The sequence below is a fragment of the Eretmochelys imbricata genome, chromosome 21 (genome assembly GCF_965152235.1).
Source record: "Eretmochelys imbricata isolate rEreImb1 chromosome 21, rEreImb1.hap1, whole genome shotgun sequence".
Lineage (NCBI taxonomy): Eukaryota > Metazoa > Chordata > Testudines > Cheloniidae > Eretmochelys > Eretmochelys imbricata.
Window position 1 is genome coordinate 9,933,171 of NC_135592.1, and position 24,269 is coordinate 9,957,439.

At 47.3% G+C, this 24,269-nt stretch overlaps 3 protein-coding genes across 3 annotated transcripts in view; 1 reads left to right on the forward strand and 2 right to left on the reverse strand.

The window, feature by feature from the left end:
* The window catches only part of ITPR3 (inositol 1,4,5-trisphosphate receptor type 3), an 83,474-nt gene extending 75,385 nt beyond the window's left edge, over window positions 1-8,089 (forward strand). Inside the window, exons 53-58 of the mRNA XM_077839557.1 lie at window positions 153-248; window positions 977-1,101; window positions 1,559-1,724; window positions 2,695-2,855; window positions 3,425-3,586; window positions 4,630-8,089. Of these exons, the coding sequence (XP_077695683.1) occupies window positions 153-248; window positions 977-1,101; window positions 1,559-1,724; window positions 2,695-2,855; window positions 3,425-3,586; window positions 4,630-4,698 (779 nt within the window). The 3' untranslated portion in view covers window positions 4,699-8,089. The remainder of the gene's footprint in view (window positions 1-152; window positions 249-976; window positions 1,102-1,558; window positions 1,725-2,694; window positions 2,856-3,424; window positions 3,587-4,629) is intronic.
* On the reverse strand, window positions 6,233-14,364 carry UQCC2 (ubiquinol-cytochrome c reductase complex assembly factor 2). Its single transcript, XM_077839558.1, has 4 exons — window positions 14,181-14,364; window positions 7,667-7,741; window positions 7,202-7,271; window positions 6,233-6,428 (listed from the first exon to the last, which is right to left on the reverse strand). The coding sequence occupies exons 1-4, from the start codon at window positions 14,316-14,318 to the stop codon at window positions 6,331-6,333; spliced, it is 381 nt and encodes a 126-aa protein (XP_077695684.1). The 5' UTR covers window positions 14,319-14,364; the 3' UTR covers window positions 6,233-6,330.
* Window positions 14,365-17,002: 2,638 nt separating this feature from the next.
* Window positions 17,003-24,269, reverse strand: part of IP6K3 (inositol hexakisphosphate kinase 3) — a 37,816-nt gene continuing 30,549 nt past the window's right edge. The window contains exons 4-7 of the mRNA XM_077839219.1: window positions 22,437-22,644; window positions 20,856-21,034; window positions 19,995-20,170; window positions 17,003-18,804 (exon numbers count right to left, since the gene is read on the reverse strand). Coding sequence (XP_077695345.1) covers window positions 18,328-18,804; window positions 19,995-20,170; window positions 20,856-21,034; window positions 22,437-22,644 — 1,040 coding nt within the window. The 3' untranslated portion in view covers window positions 17,003-18,327. The remainder of the gene's footprint in view (window positions 18,805-19,994; window positions 20,171-20,855; window positions 21,035-22,436; window positions 22,645-24,269) is intronic.

Below are 24,269 nucleotides of genomic sequence, written 5' to 3' on the forward strand. Positions count from 1 at the left end.
CAGTGGGAACGGTGAACGATGAGGAGAAGGAACCCAAAAGAACCTTTCCCAAATAGCCTTTCAAGCTGCAGCTAGGGGGCAGTGAAGGAGGGGCCCCAATAAGAGGAAAAATAAGTGGTACTCTGGCGATGACACAGTCTCTTGTGTTCCAGACGGCCCCTTGGGGATGCAAAGGAACATGGAGGCTTTTATGGAGTCGTGCAGTGGTGACAAAATTAGCTGCTCTGCAGTGCCTGATGTGCTGAGAGGTAAATATCTTACCCTGGTAGAAGCATTTAAGATAGAGGAGAGAGACTTCCCACCTTCCCAGCCTGTGCTCCTAGGTAGGAATCCCACTGAATTAATACAGAGGCGGTGGAAATCAGGACATAGGGCGAGGTGGTCCCCTCTCATTTGGCAGTCAGCCGGGCAAAATCCAGCCCCTTTAACAGAGTCACTTAGAAGCAGCCCACTATCTAACAAGTAGGTAAGCCATGTCCCTTCAGAGTGAAGGTGGCCCCAGCCTAACAAGGGTTGCATGGAGCAGCATGGGAAAGTAGGGATTTCAGAGGGAGCTCGAGTCATCAGAGCGGACAGGCTGGTTCTGCTCGACCCTTCCAAGTTACAAGTTAATATCATAGCATCAAGATGCTCGCCAAGTTCTAGCTCTCTTCCGCTGGACGAAGAGGGAATAACCATCTCCTCGTGTTGCAGCAAAATATTCTCCAAGGAGAGACCCCTCCAGCTAACTAGTGTGCAAAACACAGTTGCTGGAACATTGTTAGCCAGTCAGATTTTCTCTGGGCACGTTCTGCTGCTGGCTCTGGTATATACCGTGACCACCTGCTTCCAGGAGATAAAAGTAAAAGGAGGAAAGAAAAGCCATTAGAGAGACTCCAGAGCCAGTGACCTAAGGCTTCTCTGTACTGCTTGGCTCCCTCCAGTGGGCTGATCTCTTTATCTGCTCTCTCCTGACTGGTTTATGCTTGTGTTCCAGATGATGATGAGGATAACTCAGAGCGTGCCTGCGACACGCTGCTCATGTGCATTGTCACTGTCCTGAATCACGGCCTGAGGAACGGAGGGGGCGTGGGTGACATTCTCAGGAAGCCATCCAAGGATGTGAGTTAACACGGCACTCTGGGCCAATTCCCTTTTCTTCTGCAGAGACCTGTCACGTTCACGGCTATATGTATGTCTCCCTCCCTCATCCCTGTACATGCTTCTGACACTGCCAGACCTATCCCCCGCCCCACTCATCTCTCCATTTACACGCTGACTTACCCCTCTAACTAATTTCTCATCTTTCCTTCATTACACACCTTACGCAATTATCTCTTCCATCCTCTATGCTTATGCCTCTTTCCATGCCACCATTCCTATCATCAATACTCCAAATTTCTTTCATGACGTGGAATTTAGATCTTAGCTCCTCAATTAACCTCCACCTACCTTGGCCTTAAGCCATTTCTCCAGCCATTGTAAGGAAGCAGCATGATCTAATGACTATTAGAGCAAAGGGCTGGAAGGGAGAAGTACCATGTTTTGTTTATGGCTATTTTCCTTCTGTCCTTTGCAGGAGTCCTTGTTCCCTGCTCGGGTTATCTACGACCTCCTCTTCTTCTTCATTGTCATCATCATTGTCCTCAACCTTATCTTTGGTGTCATCATAGACACCTTTGCTGATCTGAGGAGTGAGAAGCAAAAGAAGGAAGAAATTCTTAAGACCACATGTTTCATATGTGGTGAGTGCCAGGGCAAAGAACATCACATGAACGCATGCACACCCCAGCCAAGATCCTCACAGGACTGAGCCCTTAACTTGTGTATTCCAGTAGCAGCTGTTTATTTTAAGAGTGTGAAGAGGGGGAAAAATGGGAGTTGTCCTTTTTATGCTTCTTTATTATGTGTAAAGAAGACTTGATTTATTTTTTCACGTTTGTGTTAGAAATTCTGGTCTTGTTTATCCAAGAAGACTCCATGGATGACTGAAGAACTAGCAGCTTTGATAAAAGAAATGAAATGAACCTCATTAGTTGAGAGAGGAAATGATTTTTGTAATTCAAACTGTTGCTTTTGGTTAAATAAGCATTAACTAAAACACTCTAGAGTAATGTGTTCTTTGTGAAGGGTTTGTCACTTCTCCAAACCCTTAACTTCTGAGCTGAGAAAGCTCTCAGTCCTCATCTGAGTAATCCAAAAAATCCTCCCAAAAAAAGGGGAGAGGGAGAAAACATAATTGACTTGCCTGATATTACTAAGAAAAAACATGAAGGGGGAAAAAAAACCTTCTCGGGCCACATTTGTGCATCAAAAAGCAAAACAAAAAAAGGAAGCAAGCATTCCCCTTATTTTGGGAGGAGGGGGAATCAAAACGTAAATAATAAAAAAACAAGCACAACACCAACCCAATTCTTCCTTCTTTGCAGATCACTTTTAAGAGAGATCCACTGTGTGGTTTTTATGCTAGAAGTTTAGATTTGGTATACAGGAAATGTATTCAGTAGCACTTTAAACAGACGTGTTCTAAATACACAGCTAGGTAATTTGTCTAATATAAGTTGGGATGCTTATTGTATGTTAAACACCGCCTAATTATTAAAAGCGCACTTTGAAATTCACACCTGGGATAGGACGCAATTATCTGTTCTTCCTTTTACGCTTGTTTTTGGTGGTTTTTTTTTCAATTCCTTTTTTCTCCACTGCCTCTCCCAGGTCTCGAAAGGGACAAGTTCGATAATAAGACTGTGTCCTTCGAGGAGCACATTAAATATGAGCACAACATGTGGAACTACCTGTACTTCATCGTGCTGGTGCGAGTAAAGAATAAGACTGACTACACAGGGCCCGAGAGTTACGTGGCACAAATGATTAAGGTGAGTGTTGCCTAAGACAGGGTGTCACACACAGTGAGAACGTGTCTCCCCCAAGGAAATAATTTTATTTGTTTTTAAACAATAACTTGTTGAGAAAACTTGTTTTCAAAGGAACACTTGGAATTATTATTTTTTTTAATTTTGTAAAAGCCTCTCACTTCTTCCTTGTATGGTTATTTCCAAGTTGGGCCCAGCTAACCAGGCATCATCTGTTGGCTATTTTATATTCAACTACCAGATATTCAGAGAAGCCAGGACTTAATGAAAAGCAGAACCGGGAGCAACCTAGTTATCATGAACTCAAGGCAGTGACAAAGGTTGGGGGAGGAAGGTATAGGAAAACCTTTGAACGTCCTACAGTCAAACTTACGGGATTGCTTTGTGCCTGGAAGTCTACAAAAAGAAACTGGGAAAATTAATGGGCTATTAACGAAAACCCTTAAAGGTACTGGGGAGCCCTTAGCACAGACAGGGTTTATAGGGCCAATTACCCAGTTCTTGTGAATTAGCACGTATGCTCAAATCAGGCTCCCCCCACACCCCGCCAACCTGAAGTTCTCATCATTCAGAACAAGAACCTGGACTGGTTCCCTCGGATGCGAGCCATGTCGTTGGTCAGCAATGAAGGGGAAGGGGAACAGAACGAGATCCGGAGTCTTCAAGACAAGCTCAACTCCACTATGAAGCTGGTGTCTCACCTCACTTCACAGCTGAATGAGCTGAAAGAGCAGGTATTATAGTTTAAACAGGGATGCTTCAGAATGGGGATGGCTTAATGGCAAAGCACAAATCCCAAGCAGTAGAGCAGGATCCAGAGTGACTGAAACACGTTTCTAGGGTCATATTCTGGCTAGGGTAGCATCCAAAGATGGCCCAAGTCAGAATCAATGGATGCAGCCTCAGGCAGACTTCCATAATCTGCCCAGCTAGGGAAGGGAAAGAAAAGGTTTTAGCAACTCACTGAGTCAGGGGCACTTGGCCCAGGAGTTTCCCTTAATAGCTGAATTCCTCACCAGCTGCATGAGGACACAGCTAGACTCCCCCTCTGTCAGGAAAACTACACCTTAAAGCACAACTCTCTTGCCTTGGTCTCTCATCATATTATCTCCATAAGAACAGCCTTACTGGCTCCATCTAGCCCAGTATCCTGTCCCAGATACTTCAGATGGACTGAACAGAACAGGGCAATTTTGAGCGATCCAGCCCCAGCTTCTAGCAGTCAGAGATTTTAGGGCACCCAAAGCATGGGGTTTCGATGGACCTATCCTCCATGAACTTAGCTAATTATTTCTGAACCCAGTTATACCTCTGGCCTTCACAACATCCCCTGGAAACAAATTCCACAGGTTGAGTGTGGATTGTGTGAAGAAATACTTCCTTTGTTTGTTTTAAACATGCTGCCTGTTAATTTCAGTGGGTGACCCCTGGTTCTTGTGTTATGTGAAAGGTTAAATAACACTTCCTTATATACTTTCTCCACATCATTCATGATTTTATAGACCTCCATCATATTCCCCCTTAGTCGTCTCTTTTCTGAGATGAACATCCTAGTCTTTTTAATCTCTCCTCATATGGAGGCTGTTCCATAACCCAGGATGCACTCCAGGGTAGGGCTTTCTTTGCCACCTGCTTAGCAGCATCCCTGGAAGTTGAAAGCCCTTGGAAGGTGTATGTTTGACCCCAGCCTAAAGGATGGGTCTCTTAGTGTGGCTAAAGGGGGAAAAGGAACAAGAACAGTCTTCCTGACTACATTGTGTCCTTATTTTAACTCTAGATGACAGAGCAAAGGAAGCGCAGACAGCGCATCGGTTTTGTGGATGCCCAGAACACCATGAATCACTGAGGCACACACAAAGCATCAGCTTTGCCAACTAACTAAATCCATGTTATCGGCTAACAAGGATGTTTTCACTGGCATCTGCGCATCGATCACATCTTCAGAAGCTGGACAAAAGCCTAGGTTACAGCTGTAAGGTTTCAACGCCAGCCTTCTCCTTCTCCATTACATCTCTGCAAACATTTTGCCCAGCAACCGCCAGGAACCACTAACTTACCAGATTTCCCCACTGTACCTGGACCTGCAATTTATCCCAATGCCCTCAAAGGAAGGTAAATTATTTTGGACTTTGGTTCCTCATTGCAATAACTTTAACATGAATTATCTTTCTTCATCTCCATGCACTACATTTTGGTGGCTACCCCCTTCCAGAGGCAATAGCATTAATATTGTTATTAGCAATTAGAGTTGCAATATTTAACTTATTCCAAGTAGTCAGTGGAAAGTCCGTAGTAGATGTGGAACTTTGCAAGCCAGACATCTTGTTCACTGTACCTCACAATGCTGATTTTCCTCCATTTTAAGAATCCCATCTATCGCTGCGGCGCAGTAAACTCAACGAGATGTATTGATAGTACATTGCATCTGATGAGTAACAGCAAAGCTGTTACTAGTATGACATAGTCTTTTATCTTCCATGGACAGACTTTATTTGCGCAGTTGTGGGAAACGGCAGGTTTACAGCAGTTCACTGTGAAGAGGTATTCTGTGTTTATTTTCATCTCTGATGTAATGTTTTACAAACTTTTTATTTTGTTGTTACTTAACTAATATGTAAATTGCCTTAACTAAGTTAACACAAAATTAAGTCATAGTAAAAGCTGAAATGAGGTCAAAGAACCTCTTCTCAACACTCTGTTATGAATTAATAATATTTATAATAGCATCCAGAGGCCTCGATCCTGATTAGGCAGGGTGCTGTGTGAATACAGGTCCCCATCCCAGAGGAAACTCAGTTCAGAAGATGGTGATGAGTGCAACAGACATACAAAGATCTCTTACTGCAGAACTACCATAAACACCACAGCTTGTCTGCTGAAGTTTTAGACTAGATCCTGCTGCAGGTTTCAGTTCATGCCAGGGGAAAACTGTTCAAATGCGTAACAGCAAGAGGCCATTAGTTCTTCCCCCTCCAAGGCACTGCACCAACACGGAGCAGTCCTCTGGCTCCCAGGAACAGACACTGATGCTGCTACTGAAGTATGCAGTAGCTTTTAAGGAAGATTGCAAATAGGCCTCAGTAGATGGAGTGATCAGATTTTGAACTTGGATCAATGACACTGAGAAGTAACATCCATTCTTAAACCACAGGATGTGCAAGAGAATGACAAGCGCACACAAGAATTTGTGAATACCTAGTCCGAAGAGGACCACCCTAACAAGACTTTAGTGGCTGTGTTAAGATTATAATCATCCTAACAGGCACATCTACCCTGCCCTGACTGTCTCATTTTCCATATAAACACACTGTCCCACACAATCAGTATACTCGTTCAGTCCCAGATTTTAGAACAACAAAACGGAGAGCCCTCAGGCATAGTTCTGAATGCTATTGTTAAGAGGAATGATTGGCTTTATTCATCATGGCAATATACAGTGCTTTAGGAATATGTACGGGGGGGGGGCTGGGGCGAGAGGTTATAACTTTGAGTCCTCTTCAACATTCTTGGCAGAGAACTTCTCTCGCAGTTTTCTCCATTTACCTTTTCTCATTTCCTCCATCTGTTTCCCGCTGTCTGCAATTGGGGGAAGACGAGGGAAGGCAGAAAAGCGGATGAGATTTCTGTTTAACTGACTTCTCCAAACTTCAATCTAATGAGTTTGTATTTCAGTGCCTGGAGGCAAGTTTATTTTCTCATCCAAACAAACACAGGGGCAATCCTTGCCCTGCCCAGTTTCCACATGCAGCAGTAAAAGTCAGGAACTGGAGCAGAGCAAAACTGCAACTGCACCTGATAAATACGCTGGCCAAGTGTAGTTGTGCATAGCAGCACTCGTTTTTCTCTAAAAGGCTTGCTGCTATTAGGGAAGATGTAAAGAGCAAAATTAAACCTTTGAGAAGACAGCTGAGAACTACTGAAACAAACTTGTTGAATTTTTTGCACTTTTAATACATATGGTGTGGCAGGCATAGAGTAAGTTTCTTCCCCGCAGCCCTGCTCCTGAACCTTAAGTATGACCTGAACAGACAATATCAGTGCAGCAAACCCAGGGGTTGATAAACCCTGTTACTTCTCCATATTTGTATGGAGGTCCCCTGAGGTTTTCTAGCCATGGGCACAGTAGTAGTACTTTTCACTTAACAATACTCCCCAAAACTAGGTGATATAGAGAACTGAAATCATAAGTGTTGTATTTTTTTCTTTAATGGGAAGGTATTGCTTTCAAGAAGGCCCTGAGGAGTGAAATTCTGTTTATCCCTGGGACCAGGTAACAGCAATGCAAGCTACTCCTGTAAACCTGAGTGGGGGAAGAGTAATCACAGACTAATCAAACAGAACCTCATTACCTGTTGCTAGGATCAGCTTGCATTCTTCCACTGTGACTCCAGTGAAGCTTGTATCTTTTAGGCGTGGATACTTCCAAAACAAAACAAGAATTTACTGACTCAACCGAACTCTTTCTCTGCTCCCTCCCCAAGCCAGTGCTTTGCTTGTCCTTATCCATCCGCTAAATCCTAAGCACAACATTCCTGTTGCGATACTAGCAACGGCAAGAGTCATAGTGCCACCCTGTGGCCTTTAGGCTCCTCTCCAGGAAAGCTCAAACACAAATCAGTTTAGACAAGGTGGGAGCTGCTTCTGAAATGACTGAACTTTTCAAAGGCTTGCGCTGCTCAAAATGAGTTCAGCTTTGTTTTTCACAGCGAAGGTGCCGGACAGCACGTTTATTATAGGAGCACCCAAAAACCCCTATTCGATTTGTGGCCCCAGTGTGCTGTACAAACACGTGGTCCATGGCCTGAAGAGCTCACCTTGTTTTTATAGAAATTGGTGTGGATTCTGACTAAACTTTCATACATTTGGTCACAGTTTGCAGGGTCAGCAATCTGAAAAGGAACAGAAACATTATGAAACTCTACAATAAATGCTTCTCCTTGTAAGTAACAGGCCACGTGCAAAATGAGAAGAGGAGCACCTTAACAATGGAACAGAAGTGGCAGTATCCTGTAAAATTGCTAGAGGTTCAAGGATAAAAACTGTGTTCTCACTCCTCCTGCTGGGCCTATACGTGCAACCCTCTAGTAAAAATGATAAAACTCTGCTCATAAGGTTTTGCTGGATCAAATGTGAACAAAATATTCAATGGTAAAGAAATAGAGCTGGACAGTTTTCTCCTCATGCCCATCCACCATTACTGTAATGTGCAATAAAGGCTCCTTCACTCAAATAGCCTACCAGCCAGATTTTAAAAGGTGTCTTATTAATGAATTAGGGTAATCTGTCTGTTTAAAAAATTTTCATTGCTATCAAAGCGTAGGTACATATCTGGTGGTCATCACCTGGGTGAATGTAGGTGGTGCCATTTTTCTATATCACATCGTGTTTAAACATTATTGGTCATCCAATCTGAAAAAATTATAAAATCACAAAAAGGGCCATAACTTGAAAAAGCATAGTCTAATTTTGCTCAAAATTGGCAGAAAAATTCTAAATAATGCACAATGTACTCAGAAAGAGTACTGTTATGGAACGCTTGGGAACTATTTAGCTCTAAGTGATAGATTTTAGGTATTTTCCCACCCTTTTTTGCCTTTGGTTAAAGCAAAAGTCTGTAGTAACATGCCATCTTGTCATTATTTACAGAATGGACTGATCTGCGAATAGTCTTTCTGTCTATGACATTAGGCAGATAAGAAGACCCCTGGTGCCTAATTATAAAACATTTTTGATGTTAACTGCTGGGCCAAAGTCTCATGCACGCATGGTGCTTGGTTCCTCATTAACTCTCTGGTTAGGTCAGGTCTGTCCATGCCATGAATTCAAAGTAATGGTCATAAATTTGTAAAGCCATCAACAAGCAGAGACATAGCTACCTCCTAGCCTGTCAGATATGTGACCAAGGCTAAATGTTTCACCTCCTTGCCCTGAAAACTGCTCACATGGTAGGTAATGGGAGTAGGCTTATAAATAACAGCATGCAGTTAGGTTACTGACTCACCACAGCTGATTGTCCACTCTTGTTATTGGGCTGGGCTCAAATCACTTGTTTGGTACAAAGCTAGCAGGGAAAATCAGCAGTGTTCACATAGGCCATATCTCACCAGCCTTCCCGTGATCTGACAAACACACAGTCCCAAACCCAATAAGCTGAGCATTATTAGACTTCCACAGTGCTTCTGCAAAGGGGTGCTGCTGTGAGCAAGAAAAGGAATGCCAACAGGTGCAAGAAACCACAGAGGCTGCAGTAACATTTCTGTTTAAAGGTAAACTATGCTAGTAGCAGGCTTTGGGTACCATGGGTGGTGAAAATTTGGGGTCATGGGGTTCTTGAGATACAGCTTTCCTCTCCTCCTGGCAAAAGACTTGTGCTTAATTTTAAAGTGCTCTAAGCTGCAAATGCAGAGCCAGACTGGTTTGAGAACTGGTATGCCAGACAGAGTGCTAGCATGACAGCTGAGGTACAATTTGGGGGTCATGGGTGATGAGAGCCTCCCCTTTCCTCTGACCTGGAGCACTCCAGCAGCGTTTTAGTTGGAGGTATGAACAGCACTGATGCAGAGCTGAGCAGGGACTAAAGTGTGCTCAGTACATGCTATAGCCCCACCCCACATAAGTCAGGGACCTTAAGAGAATCACACACAGCCTGTACCATAGGAAATCTTCGTTCAATTTCCCTCTCTACCTGATGAGGAGAAGGGCTCTGAACAGGGAGCACCCTCAGTCTTTCCTATTGAAGCTGTTCCACTTTAATTCACTATTAACTGGGCCCAAGCAAGACTCAAACATGAGCAGCCCTCTCTAGCATGGTGGTTACGGTCTGCTACTGGAATGCTAGCAACCCTAGTTCGATTCCCCCCTCTGCCTGAGGAGGAGCTGGGATCTGAACAGGGAGCTTCCCTCAGTCTTGCCAATTGAGGCAGTTCCACTTTAATTAACTATTCATTGGGCCAACTAAAAAGCTAGAATCATCACTCTATAGTCCCATGGCTAGGACTCTCGCCCAGAATGCAGGTGATCCCGGTTTGAGTCCTCTCTCTGCCCCTTAGAAGGGGTTTGAAGAGGGTTCTCCTCTCTCCCAGGGGACCAAGGTGGGGTTTAAATCCCACCTTGTTTAAATCCCCTCTCATTCACAGGAGCCATTGTCTTCCTGAGAAAGAAAGGGGGCTTGAATTAAGAACCACCCACCAGGTGGGGGGCAGAGGAGGGGCAGTCCCTGGGATGTGGGAGATCCATGTTCAAGCCCCTGGCAGAGGGGGGACTGGATCTCCCACAGCCGGGACAAGAGTGATTCATTTTTATTTTTTTTTCCTCCTGTGCCCACTTCATTAAAAAAACAAAACAGCCTAGGTAGCAAATCCCTTAACGGCAGGAAGAGGTAGGAATTGAACCAGGGCCTCCAACACCACAGCTCAGTGCCATAACCACTGAACTAAGGAAGGCTTCTTATAGTTACCTCTTGCTTTGGCCCAATTAATAAAAGATGAAGAGCAAAATATACCTTACTTCAGTGATCAGGGCACTCACTTGAGAAACAGCAGATCTCGGGACTTCATGTCCTTTCTCATAAGGTAGAGGAGCAACTGAACTAGGAGAGGACCGTTGTCCTACTTTGTTATTCACCTAATACATTCATACAAAACATTCTACAGCCCTTCTAAGAGTCATTACTGTTATTTAAGTACTTTTTCATTTTATTCAGAGCTACAAAGAAGACCATTACAGTTGTATCATGTGCACTTTCGACTTTATCTCTGGCTGAGAAAATAAATGTGTTTTATAATTAGAGGGTAGGGGTCTTATCTGCATAACTTCATAAAAATAGCACACAGAAAAACCTGCATAATATACTAAGCAAATTGGGAGAATTAAGAAGTGATTGTTCTTTCTCCACAGCATCAGATAATGGCTGCTGTTGGAGGCAGGAAAAAGAGATAGTGAACTGTCAACACTAAGCCCTGGTCTACACTAGGACTTTAGGTCGAATTTAGCAGCGTTAAATCGATGTAAACCTGCACCTGTCCACACGATGAAGCCCTTTATTTCGACTTAAAGGGCTCTTAAAATCGATTTCCTTACTCCACCCCTGACAAGTGGATTAGCGCTTAAATTGGCCTTGCCGGGTCGAATTTGGGGTACTGTGGACACAATTCGACGGTATTGGCCTCCGGGAGCTATCCCAGAGTGCTCCATTATGACTGCTCTGGACAGCACTCTCAACTCAGATGCACGATTGTTTGCCGTTGCTCTGACGCAGGGAGGGGCGACTGACAACACGGCTTACAGGGAATTAAAATCAACAAAGGGGGTGGCTTTACATCAAGGAGTATTTCAGGCAGGACTTCACGGAGGGTTCCAATAAGAAATGGTGCTCCTAAGTTATTGTTCTTATTGGAACAAGGAGGTTAGTCTGGCCTCTGATTGATACATGGCTAGATTTACCTCGCTGCACCTTCTGTGAGTGACTGCAGTGTGACCTAGAGGAATGAGTCCCCTAGACGGGGGGCGGGGGGTTGCAAATGAGTACAAAACAAATCTGGTCTATTTCTTGTTTTGATACACTCCATCTATCTTTTACATCTTTGGCTGGCAGCAGATGGTGCAGAAGGACTGCATGCCATCCTCATCTCTTGCCTGCCCGGCAGAAGATGATGCAATAGGACTGCTAGCAATCCGTATCACCTGCCTGCTCACCATAAGATGGTTCAATAGGACTGACTGCAGGACTAGAGAGAATGACCTGATCAAGTCACTCCAAATTTAGTCCCTGTGCCCATGTCTGCCCAGGCGCTCCTGATCGACCTCACAGAGGCGACCAGGAGCACCTCGGACATGACAATGACGACTACCAGTCCTATTGCACCATCTGCTGCCACAAGGCAATGGGGTTGCTGCTGCTGTGTAGCAATGCAGTACCGCGTCTGCCAGCACCCAGGAGACATACAGTGACAGTGAGCTGAGCGGGCTCCATACTTGCCGTGGTATGGCATCTGCACAGGTAACTCAGGAAAAAAGGCGCGAAACGATTGTCTGCCCTGGCTTTCATGGAGGGAGGGAGGGAACGGGGGCCTGACGATATGTACCCAGAACCACCCGCGACAATGTTTTAGCCCCATCAGGCATTGAAATCTCAACCCACAATTCCAATGGGCAGCGGAGACTGCGGGAACTGTGGGATAGCTATCCACAGTGCAACGCTCCGGAAGTCGACGCTTGCCTCGGTACTGTGGAAGCACTCCGCCGAGTTAATGCACTTAGAACATTTTCTGTGGGGACACACACACTCGAATATATAAAACCGATTTCTAAAAAACGACTTCTATAAATTCAACCTTATTCCGTAGTGTAGACATACCCTCAGTATCACCATACTTGATCTCCAGACTAAGCACACTTTGTATCCAGACCTAAAATGACCCTGCCAGTATTTGAATGATGATAGCTACACTAGCTATTAAATGGGTAGTAGAAATAGCATTGGGAAAAAAAAACAGGTGGCTGAAGGGATGTGTTGGGGATGGATGTAGGTGTAAAGGACCTGGGGAGGATCGCGGGGTGGGGGCTGTGAGGGGCAGGAGGGAGGCAGTGACTGTAGACAGAGATGTAAGAGAAGAGGCAGTTGAAAGGGTGTGTATGAGGTACAGGTGTAGGGTGGGGGAGAGGGAGGCAGTGACTGCAGGCAGAGATGTAAGAGAAGAGGTGGTTGAAGGGGTGTGTATGGGGTACAGGTGTAAGGGGATGATGGAGGTGGCGGGGGCGCTGGGGGGGCTGCGAGGGGGAGCAGTGCCTGCAGGCAGAGATGTAAGAGAAGAGGTGGCTGAAGGGGCGTGTATGGGGAACAGGTGTAAGGGGATGATGGAGGTGGCGGGGGCGCTGGGGGGGCTGCGAGGGGGAGCAGTGCCTGCAGGCAGAGATGTAAGAGAAGAGGTGGCTGAAGGGGCGTGTATGGGGAACAGGTGTAAGGGGATGATGGAGGTGGCGGGGGCGCTGGGGGGGCTGCGAGGGGGAGCAGTGCCTGCAGGCAGAGATGTAAGAGAAGAGGTGGCTGAAGGGGCGTGTATGGGGGACAGGTGTAAGGGGGTGACTGGGCGCTGGGGGGGCTGTGAGGGTCCGGGGGGGGGGGGCAGGGGAGCTGTGGGGCAGTGGTTGTGAGCAGACGTGAAGGGGAGATAAGCTGGGGGTGGCTGGGGGGCTGCAGGGGCTGTGCACGGGGTGTAGGTATCAGGGAGTAGCTGGGGTGCTGGTGGGGGGCTGTGAGGGGCAGGGGAGATAAGTTGGGGGGGCTGCACGGGGTGTAGGTTCAGGGAGTAGCTGGGGCACTGGGAGGGGGCGGCGGGGGAGCTGTGGTTGTGAAGGGGAGATAAGTTGGGGGTGGCTACACGGGGTGTAGGTGTCAGGGAGTAGCTGGGGGAGGCTGTGAGGGTCCGGGGGGGGAGCAGGGGAGCTGTGGGGCAGTGGTTGTGAGCAGACGTGAAGGGGAGATAAGCTGGGGGTGGCTGGGGGGCTGCAGGAGGTGTGCATGGGGTGTAGGGTCAGGGAGTAGCTGGTGGGGGCAATGATTGTGAAGGGGAGATAAGCCGGAGGGAGGGCTGCACGGGGTGTAAGTGTCCGGGAGTAGCTGGGGCGGGCCGTGGGGGGCCGCAGGGGGTGTGCACAGGGTGTAGGTGTCAGGGAGTAGCTGAGGGGGGCTGTGAGGGGCAGGGGAGCTGTGGGACAGTGGTTGTGAAGGGGAGATAAGCCGGGGGTGGCTGGGGAGCTGCAGGGGGTGAAGGTGTCAGGGAGTGTCTGGGGGCTGTGAGGCAGTGGTTGTGAAGGGGAGAGAAGCCGGAGGGGGGCTGCACGGGGTGTAGGTGTCCGGGAGTAGCTGGGGGGGGGGGCTGGGGGGCAGTGGTTGTGAAGGGGAGAGAAGCCGGAGTGGGGCTGCACGGGGTGTAGGTGTCCGGGAGTAGCTGTGGGGGGGGGGGCTGGGGGGCAGTGGTTGTGAAGGGGAGAGAAGCCGGAGGGGGGCTGCACGGGGTGTAGGTGTCCGGGAGTAGCTGTGGGGGGGGGGCTGGGGGGCAGTGGTTGTGAAGGGGAGAGAAGCCGGAGGGGGGCTGCACGGGGTGTAGGTGTCCGGGAGTAGCTGTGGGGGGGGGGCTGGGGGGCAGTGGTTGTGAAGGGGAGATAAACCGGGGGTGGCTGGGGGGCTGCACGGGGTGTAGGTGTCCGGGAGTAGCTGGGGGGGAGCTGCGAGGCGCGGGCCGTGGCTGTTTCCCCCCCCAGGGCCCAAGCCCCGGCCCCCCCGGCCCAGCTGGGGGCGCGACCGCGCTCCCGCCCCGCGGCGCTCACCTGGGTGCTCTCCCCCTCCCGGAAGGCCTGGGCCACCCGCTGCCGCAGGAAGGTGCCCAGGTCCCGGCCCCGCTTGGTCTCTTCCACCGGCCACTCCTCGCAGAGCTTCAGAAACCGCCGGTAGCGGGTGGCCGCCATCTTGGGACTGAGGCCCAGGCGCCCCCTGCCAGAGACGATTAACAGGTCACGTGACTCCGAACGTGCGAATGAGCCGGCGAATTGTTCAAAAGTACGGCGGGCGAGAGGGACCGGTCCGCACGCATGCGGAATCAGAGCGGCCGCTCGGCTCGTCGTCCGTCAGGTGGCGCGTGCGCAGCACGGTCCAGCGAAGCCATGCGCTGCGGGCTGGAGCTGGGGGCAGCTGGAGGCGGATACGCATGCGCGTAGAGCCTGACCCTGAGACGCAGCTTGAGCGCCCTGTGGCTGGGAGCAGGGAAGGCGGGGTGGAGGGGGCAGAGCCTGGGGCATGCGCCTGACCTGCCTCCAGCCAGCGTGCTGGATAGGGGCAGATCTGAGCGGGGAGGGGAATGTCTCCGGGCCTGGGAGCAGCACCAGCAGCTCAGGGACATGAGCTGCAGAGAATCACAGAATCACGGGGTTGGAAGGGACCTCAGGAGGTCATCTAGTCCAACCCCCTGCTCAAAGCAGGACCAATCCCCTGATCCCTAAACTGGCCCCCTCAAGGATTGAACTCACAACCCTGGGTTTAGCAGGCCAATGCTCAAACCACTGAGCTCTCCCTCGAGAACTGGGGCAATGCAGTTCTTAATCTACACTCTGAAGCCTATCATCCATTTTGTGTATACAGGGGTTCTCAAACTGGGGGTCGTGACCCCCCCCTTAGGGTCACAAGGTTATTACGTGGGAGGTCACGAGCTTTCAGCCTCCACCCCCAAACCCCGCTTCTCCTCCAGCATTTAGTATAGAGTTAAATATAAAAAATGTGTTTTTAATTTATGGGGGGGGTTGCACTCAGAGGCTTGCTGTGTGAAAGGGGTCACTAATGCACAGGTTTATAACCTGTCATTTGAGAGAGACAAGGTAGTAGGTGAGGTCGTATCTTTTATTGGACCAGCTTCTGGGGGTGGAAGGTAAATCCTTTCAAGCTATACCGAAGTCTTCACTTTGTGTAGCTCGAAAGCTTGTACCTTCCTGTCCTGTCCTGTCCACCAACAGAAGTTGATCCAATAAAAGATATTACCTCACCCACTTCGTCGTCCTCATATCCTGGGACTAACATGCCTGCAATAACAGTGTGTTTTGAAAGGCGGCTGCTGAACGGTGTTGCTTTGCCCCGTCATTTAACAGCCTGCTGCCTACTCTGCCACGTACAAGGCTTTCTGCCACTGACAAAGGGATCTGGTTTCTGCTGTGCTGCAAACATGTCCGTGCCAGGCTACCGACTGCGCGGCACAGAATAGCTAATGTCAAGCGCGCTTTCTGGCCATTTTAAAAGCATAGAAAGGCGTATCCATTTCTCCATCTCCACTCCCAGCTAACAAGGTTGTACTCTAAATCAGAGGCATACCTCGTGCCAGACGGAAGGCTAAATCCTGCCCTGTGCTACTGCATAAAGAGGAAAAGGACGAGTAGGGAACCTCTTACCCCTTTGCAAGTAGCAGTGAAGCCTGTCTCCTGCTTAGAGAAACGCAGGGGCTTTCACAGCATGTAACCAAACTTTCTTGGCCTGTTCCATCAGTCCTAGAGGAGTTCTATTTACAGCATTTAGACACTGCCTTCAGCTGCACACCAGCAGGAGCCCCTAATGCATTGGAAAGCAAGGACATGGCCCTGCCTCCTCTTGGGTGTCTTGCATTTAGGGGGCTCCTGGAGAGAGCAGTCCCTATGCTTCACAGTCTGCAGTTGTGCTGCTTATGGCCTCCACCCTTCTTGCGCACCTACAGAGCAGCAGGGCTATAGTTTATATCCAGCAGGAAGCTCTGGCTAGGGTGCACACTCCTCCTTTTCAGAGGAGCAATCAAACACCACAACCCAACCCCTCACCCTCAGCCCTTCCTGATCCCCTCCTGTGGCAGCCAGGACAGGAGGTAGGCCTGAGTTTGTCTCCTCCCACTCTTTACTACAACTGCAGAGTTATAGCACTCTTGAAGACCAGCACAAGGGTGCATTGATCTATCCAGGTAAACAATAAGTAATGAGGGAATATTTTCCCTTTTGGAGGGTTGTATGTCAGTATTAGCAGAATGAGGATGCTCAGCAAGAAAAGAGCTAAATGTGCATCTTAGAAAAGGGCAATGTCTGGGCAAAGCTGGAAAGTGAACATAAGAACGGCCCTACTGGGTCAGACCAAAGGTCCATCTAGCCCAGTATCCTGTCTTCCAACAGTGGCCAATGCCAGGTGCCCCAGAGGCAATGAACAGAACAGGTAATCATCGAGTGATGTATTCTAAAGTGCTGCTAGGATCACGTATGTACAATTTGGGCCAAAGCAGTTGGTGGTTTGGCACCTTGACTGCTCAAGTGGGGCTACTGTGGCTCTTTGTGGTCATCTGAGATTGTATGGTAGGAACATGCAGTGTCGAGAACCACTTCCATTAAAGAACTTGATTTCACCCTGCCTAAGTAAAACATACAAGCCAGCCAGACGATTGAATTTGCCAGCCATAATTTATGGATATTCACCAGCTGCATGCAATAAAGTACACCTGAAAGGGTTTCTCTTAAGGGGATATTTAAACCTGTGAAAAGAATGGTTCTTTTAAAGCAATCAGTGCTAAACACAACCCAACTTCAGGTGGCACCGGAAGTGAGGAAAAGAAGTGGACAACAATAAGTGACAGTGACCTGGACAATTTTATTTACACTTCAGCTCCCCAGTAATTGCACTTTGTATCTCTGTTCTTGACTTAAGGACATTCTAACAGGTTTCCCATATTGCACAGGAAGGAATTGGTTATATTGGTTGTTCCGTATTCTTATCTGCCCACAAATATTGTAAGCATTTTGTTAAATTTTCCCAATTGTGTGTTCTCCAAACACACACACGCACACACTCGCGCACACATACACAGTTCAAAAAAAAAAAATGACCCTAAATGTCCAGTTCCTGACTCAGAGGGCCGGTCCAAACATGGAGTTATTCCGGAATAACTATTTTGCACTTTGGAAGTGGATTAAGCTAAGCCAGAAAAAGGCACTCTTATTCCAGAATACAAGCACCCACACACGGAGTTATTTTGGAACAGCTGTTCCACTTTGAATTCACACTGTACCTTGTTCTGGAATAAGTTTCATGCACAGGCAAGCCTTATGTCACACTACCAGGTCCTGATGAGAATCCTTTCATGACCAGTATCTCACCTAATCGGCACTCTTGACATCAGTATCAGACAGACTCAGCACTCTCTGATATATCTGGCTCCTTTCCATCCCCTCCTTCAGAAAACTCCTTAGTCTGCCCCCTTATTCTTCCAGGGCATATTAAGTACTTGTACGATTCTGTTTGTGCTTTGTAGCATCCTCACTCATGCCTTGGGACTATAAATTCCTTACACCAAGGACCTCTTAAACATAGCACCTCTTATATAGCACCACATATACCGTGTATATATATATATATATACACACACCGTACTGAGGGCTTCACACATTATCACAGTCTTAAAAGTGCCAGGCGTTTGGGGCGTGAAGATCAGAAAGTGCAATTGTCTTCTGTTTGTGTCATTGAATGTCCTTGGCCCATCATGTTGAGCTTGGGTTGAAAGTAATGCTGCAACTTGTTAAGACCTGCCAACACCTCTTAATAGTCTTTCAACTGCATGGTCTTTGCTTAGCGTTCTTGGCTTTGCAGGTGATATGGAGGTGAGCAGGCCCTATGTTAATTTTAAGATTCTTTCAGGTAATGCTTTCCTCTTGCTCGCAAACAAATCAAGGACAGCAGTAAAAGAAGAAAGGAAAATAAATCTTTAGCGAGATCACAGACACGATGGATTCTTTTCAATCCTTTGCTTTTACAGTTCGATTGGGTAATGGCATGTAGCATCTTCTGCGCTTTCCTAGCAAGGCACCAATGCTCTCATTCCAAACAGTACACAGGATGTTCAAAAGCCGGGAGGGGCCCCATGCATAGGCAGTCCCTTCCTGGGATATTTATCACCACAAAGTCCATGCTGTGTCACAGCATTTGTCATTCTCCTTCTCTGGTATTCTCAAGAATTTTGACAAGATTTTCTAGCCCGAAAATATAGCCATGATCTGGCCCGTCGTAGATGGTATGATTATACTTTGAACCTTTATAAGTGGTGTGAGCAAAATCTATCATGCGGACGTCAACTTTGGGGTAACCCGTCCCATGTGGCATGGTGCGGTTTATGTTCTGAAAACACCCCTGAGGATGGTTGTCTAAGGTTTCTTTATTCTCCTTTGGTTCCTGTCCATCATAGATGATGAGAAGGGAGCTGGAGTAGAATCGATAGGAACTCTGGCTTTTGATGACTGAAAGCAGAGCCTTTAGTTGTGACACAATGGGTTCTAAAACGTCTGTTCTGAGACGGTTACCATTGTGAAGGAACTGGTAGAGGGCCTGTCTGAAGCCATCAGGTGACAGTTTCCTTCCATAATACTTGTCTTTGCAGAGAAATTGGCCAGTATCTGCTTGGTAAACCTTGAATAAAAAGAACAATAATCCAGATTGTCTCTCTCTCAAATTATTGCACCTTCGAAACATCCTGCATGTAAGTAATCCAGCTAGTTCGACAGAAGGAAAAGCACATAGTTTAGAGTTAATCTAAAATGAAAGGGTCCACAATCAAGCTGGTACATGAGATGCTTAGTTCCTCTCTAGTCTCAACAGCATACGGCAATTTATGCAGCAGGCCGCTAACTGAATCTAAAACCGTGTCTACATGGGAGGTTTAAGCTACTGCTATCCAGCCACTGGGATAGCTGCACTGGTACAAACCCCTAGTGTAGGCAGGCTATAAGCTGCAGTTTGCACTGGTGCAATTTACCCCTGCCTGAAATGGGTATAAGATGCATAGGGGAAAATAGTGATTTATAGCATCTTACCCCCATCTACACTAAGGGTTTGTACGAGTGCAGCAAAACCAGTATCTGAAACTGGGATAAACAACCACTGTAGACAAGGCCTTAATAAAGGTGCCGCCCTCAGCTGGTAATGCACAGTGCTATAGTCTTATTTTCCAAAGCACAGAAATAAAGAATGACAAGGAAATCTAGACAGGAATATTGACACGATCAAGATCTGGGAGTGGATACAGAATTAGCTTCCATACCACATGTAATTTAAAGGATAATCAGTTCAGTATCAGAACGCTGAAGACCGGAGAGGAACCTACTTGACGCTAGCTATTTATAGTGCTATATATGTGTTTTAATCATAATAATTATCCCGCAGACACAGCAGAGCAATGTTCTAAATCTTCTCAGAGGCATAAGTGAAACAAATTTATGCTTTCAGTATCTTGCAGGAAGGGGTGACAATTTCAGTCTTGAAGAGCCGTAATATTTAGCACAAAAAGGGTGTCTGGTATTTGCACTGACTAGACTAGACAGCTCCTAGAAATGAATGAGCATGGAAAGTTTATGTTCTTCTTTCTTCCAGCTTCCAGTCCTGACTAACACTGAACAGCGTAGGCAGAGAATCAGGGCAATGTATGTGTCTAGGGCCAGATATATAGCTGGTGTAAAATGGGATAGCTCAACTGAGATAAAGAATGAAGATATGGCAGTTTATACCAGCTGAGAATCTGGCCCTTAGAGTTTATTAAGTGGTAACTCCTTGTGCTTGTTTTGAAGAACAGAAATATTGAAGGGCTCAAGAGGCCACCCTACCTGCATTCCGCAGATGCGAACTCCAAGAGATCCAGAAGTGCTCTGTTCACACTTCTTTATGTGGCGTGCTTTCTTCTCTTCTGATGCATCATCTCCATGCTGCCTGGTTCCCATCTTTAAGTCCAGAATGCAGGGATATTGATACTTTGACACCACGTTTTCAAGCAACAGAAACTCTGGACACATGAGTTAAGGAGACTTGTTATTATTAAATGTACAACTGAAATAGGTCTTAAATCAGGGGTGGCTCTGTGCATCCTCTGAAGTTCACCATAATCATTCACAATTGTAATGAGACTTTGCAATCCACCTTTACCAGCACTCATCGTGGCTACTGGCCTCTTGTCGCCAGTTTCAGCCAACTTATTCTAAGTGCAATATCACCAGGTAAATTATCAATGGCTCAGTTCTCTAGTGTGGATGCAGCCCAGAGCTGTCAATCCAACACCTTTCATCAACACTGAAGTCACTCAGGTCTGTTGGTGGCGGGGTTAAAAGGCATTGATCACATGACCGGTGATCAAATGACATGTCTTACGAAGGAGAAAAGCTGTTGCTGCTTTGATCCCTTTACGTGAAGGGCTCCCTTGACTTTGGATGGCCACCCTTTGAGGTGGGGTTTCTTTTAAACACAGAGAGGCTCCAGAATGCAGTTAATTACATTGTGTTCATGCCCAAGGGCTCTGGGGCCTGTTATAACCTACACATAAAAATGTTTCATTGATTACGCTTGTGATCCATTATTAGCAGCCAATATACACACTATAAACTCTCCATCAGAAGGCTGGTCTTTCCCCCCGCAGCATCACCGCTATGCAATAAGCAAAGTGCAGCAAGAACGGCGGGAATGAAAAAGGATACGATGTAGTTTGTTCTCATCAAGTTTGGAGGACATGCGGTTCAGGTGCAGTTGGTGGCAGTGCAGTGCCCAGGGATTATAGCTCTTTCTTTCTGGCTGGTTCCCATTTGTATCCTCCATGAGTGAAGAGATGGCCGTGTGGTACTGAAGTTCCGTCCTAAAGAGTGCCTTCCCTGGGCAGCTAGACAAAGTACACCAAAGCAGCAAATCTGGTTTGTAAGCTCCGAGAAAAGAAGCTGGCTTTTCCCCTCCTTTTGTAGAGTACGAAACCCGATATGGGAAATTTTCAGAGCCCCTCAGGGAAATAAGCATTCATCCTGGCTAATCTGCAGGGATCCTTTGCTACCGAACCAAAGTCCTTTTCAGGAAGTTAGGCGGTTGCTTGGTGCCAATATTTTTTCACTGCAATTTTAAAGCGAGTTTGGCTTCTGTGAAAGGGCCCAGATTCATTGCACGGAAGCCTGGGATCTCCATTTATCCCCCTAACAGGGGCAGCATAGACAAACTGCCTGCCAACGTGCCTTATCTGTGGGTTAGAGGGACCACCTCTGATGGGGAGAGTGGATTCGTTTTCCCTGTATATTCAGCCCTTGGTCTCATCCATCTTATGGGTATGATTCCTCTCTCATCGAGGTCAGTGGCAAAACTCCCACTGGCTTTAATGGGAGCTGAATCGTACCGCTAAACGATAGCTGAGCTGGGTCTGTTTTGAACCAGTTAGAGTGAATGATCCTGCGTCTCACTGAAAACATTTGAGAATGTAAAAGGTCAAGGCAGGTCTCCCCTGCAATTCTAGCAGAGCAACTGTTCAGAGCTCCATTGAGTGCTGTAGACATAAGCCAGCATTGGGGGTGGTCCAGAGCTGCTCCATGCAAGGAGACTATCAGGAGGTATTCTTATGAGTGTAAAAGGCTGCACATGTACCCTTTACAGCCTTTTACAGGGTGCAGCTCACTGTCCTTTGTGCAGCTTTTGTCACTGTTGAGCTTCTCTGGGCAGTGATTGTGGGACAGGGGGCACAGCCATGGCCTCACTTCCTTCCTGCTGCTTTGGGGCACCCTGCAACCTGGCAGAGGAGGTGAAAAGCATCCCCTGCTCTCTCCAGAATTAAGGGACTGCAATTCTGCCTGTTGGCAAGCGGAGATCAAATAAGAGGTGTTTGTGAAAAAGATGCAAATCCTGGTCACAATCACCTAGGTGTCAATCAGGAGTGACTCCACTAGTCAGTGGAATCGCTCCAGATTGGCACCTGTGTAAGTGACATCAGAATCTGGCCTATTGTTTTGGGGGATTACGGGGAGAGAACGCCGCTGAAGCCAATGGCTGGATTCTGATCTAATTTACACTGCAGTAAATCAGGAGTCACTCCACTGGAGTTACACCGTTGCAAAACCAGAGCAAGATCCGATGCCGGCCCATTATTTGTTTGGAATATTCCTATGCCAAACATAAGCATACCACACACCTGGGCTTCGTGCCTAGAAGGCACAGACTATAAATGCGATCAGTCTTGTATTCGGCTCAGATTGCAAGCAGAGCTTCTGCTGCTTCAGAGCCCCTCGACTCATGCATGGGGCACTCACCTGTCTTTGATGGTCTTTGGGAAAGGTGTCTGACTCCATTCGACAAACAAGCGCTCACTGCTGGTGGTTGACGTCCGCTTGATCTCCTGCCATAGCATCACCGAATGCTCCTTATCCAAGGAGCTGCAGTTGTCGGTCGGCAGGCTGGGGCTGGCTATCAGGCCTACATTCCCCAAGCTGTCCTTTCTGAGGCACACCGAGATGATACCTACAAAAGGAGGGAGGATCGTGTGAATGTGGCAAAAATTTCCCTCCCAGGCAACGGGTTGACCTGCACAGAGCCATTACAGACCAGTCGTTGCTTGCATTATTATCCCACTCTGTTCAAGGTGCTTGTATCAGAACTTTGATACTTTAGCGGTGCACTTACCAGGGATAGCTTAGTGCTCTAGCAACTGCTGAAATCAGACCCTCTGCCCTGTAAATGTAAGCAGTCCCTGAGCCTCTGGAAAATAGCTGCAGGCTTTTTAGATGCTCCTTTCTCTTTCCCAGGTACTACCATTCCATCCAACCCCCACCTTCCTGCCTCACATGGAAGCTGTCCTGTACATCATGTTCTTTGCATTCTCCACTCCACCCTGGGCATTCATTCTTTCCAAGCTACGTAACAGCTAAACCAACAGGGGCCAGACACAGGATTCTAGAGGGCTTGGCTCGCTGACAAGGAGCCATTCAGGTCTCTCGCTCTTGAGCAGTTTTCCAGCAGCAGGGAACAAAATGAGGGTCGGAAGGGAGAGGGAAATCCGTGAAACAAATGTCAGTGTGCACGACAGCACGGGAGCTTAGAAGAGCCACGGCTGCAGGAAAAGTGCTGCACTGGCATAAGGAGTTTCAGTAAAGCCCAGGTCGGGAAGTGCCTATTGCAATGATTCCACGGCCACACAGGACTTCATGGTCATCAGCATGGACAGAACTAAGGAATTTCTGCTCCAAAGTAATAGGTCTTCAGCATTAAGTCAGACCCATTGCCTGTACCAGCATTAGGGTCTTGTGGTCTCCAAGGGTTCTCCAGGCAGTGGCATCTGAGCAGGTCCAACATTCTGTCCAGGAGAGGCAGACAGAACTCTGGGCTAGGAGACTACAGTTCCAGGCCCAGCTCTGCCTTGACTCAGTGTCAATTGTAGCCTCTAATTTTGGATACCCGTGCTTTTGGGAAGCCCAATTTGAGACATCTTGGGCTTGGTTTTCAGCAAGGTTGAGCCCCTCGCTTGCTGCTGAAGCCTCCCTGTGCTTCAGCTTCCCCACACGGCAACAAAGACACTCTTCTAAGGCACAGTGAGCTCTGCCAATGAAAAGTCCTATACAAGTGCCATGCAGAACTATTATATATCCATCCATGAATACGTTACGTAGTCAAATAGCTTTGTTGACCGAAAGATTTCTCGCTCATTTCTGCAGTTTTCCACATTACTCTGAGCCAAACTCATCTCTAATGTAACTCCACTGAAGTCAGTCTTCAGATTTCTTATAAATGGCCAATGGCATTTTTAGTGACCGCAAAAAAGAAAAAACACTACCATTGAAAAATACAGAGGAAGACTGACTACTTAGAAAGCTGGCCTTGAATAGTTTATCAGATTATTTTAGAAACAAGAGCAAGCGTAACAGTATCTTAGCAAAAAGAACAGGAGTACTTGTGGCACCTTAGAGACTAACAAATTTATCTGAGCATAACACAATACAGACTAACACAGCTGCTACTCTGAAAAGTATCTTAGCAGCGTGACCTATTTTATCATCCTTTGCACTGTAACAAATGGACTGTTGAAGTTAAAGGATAGCCTGGTGACTTAGAGCCTTCCAAATTCCAAAAGGTTTGTGGGGGTTTTTGTA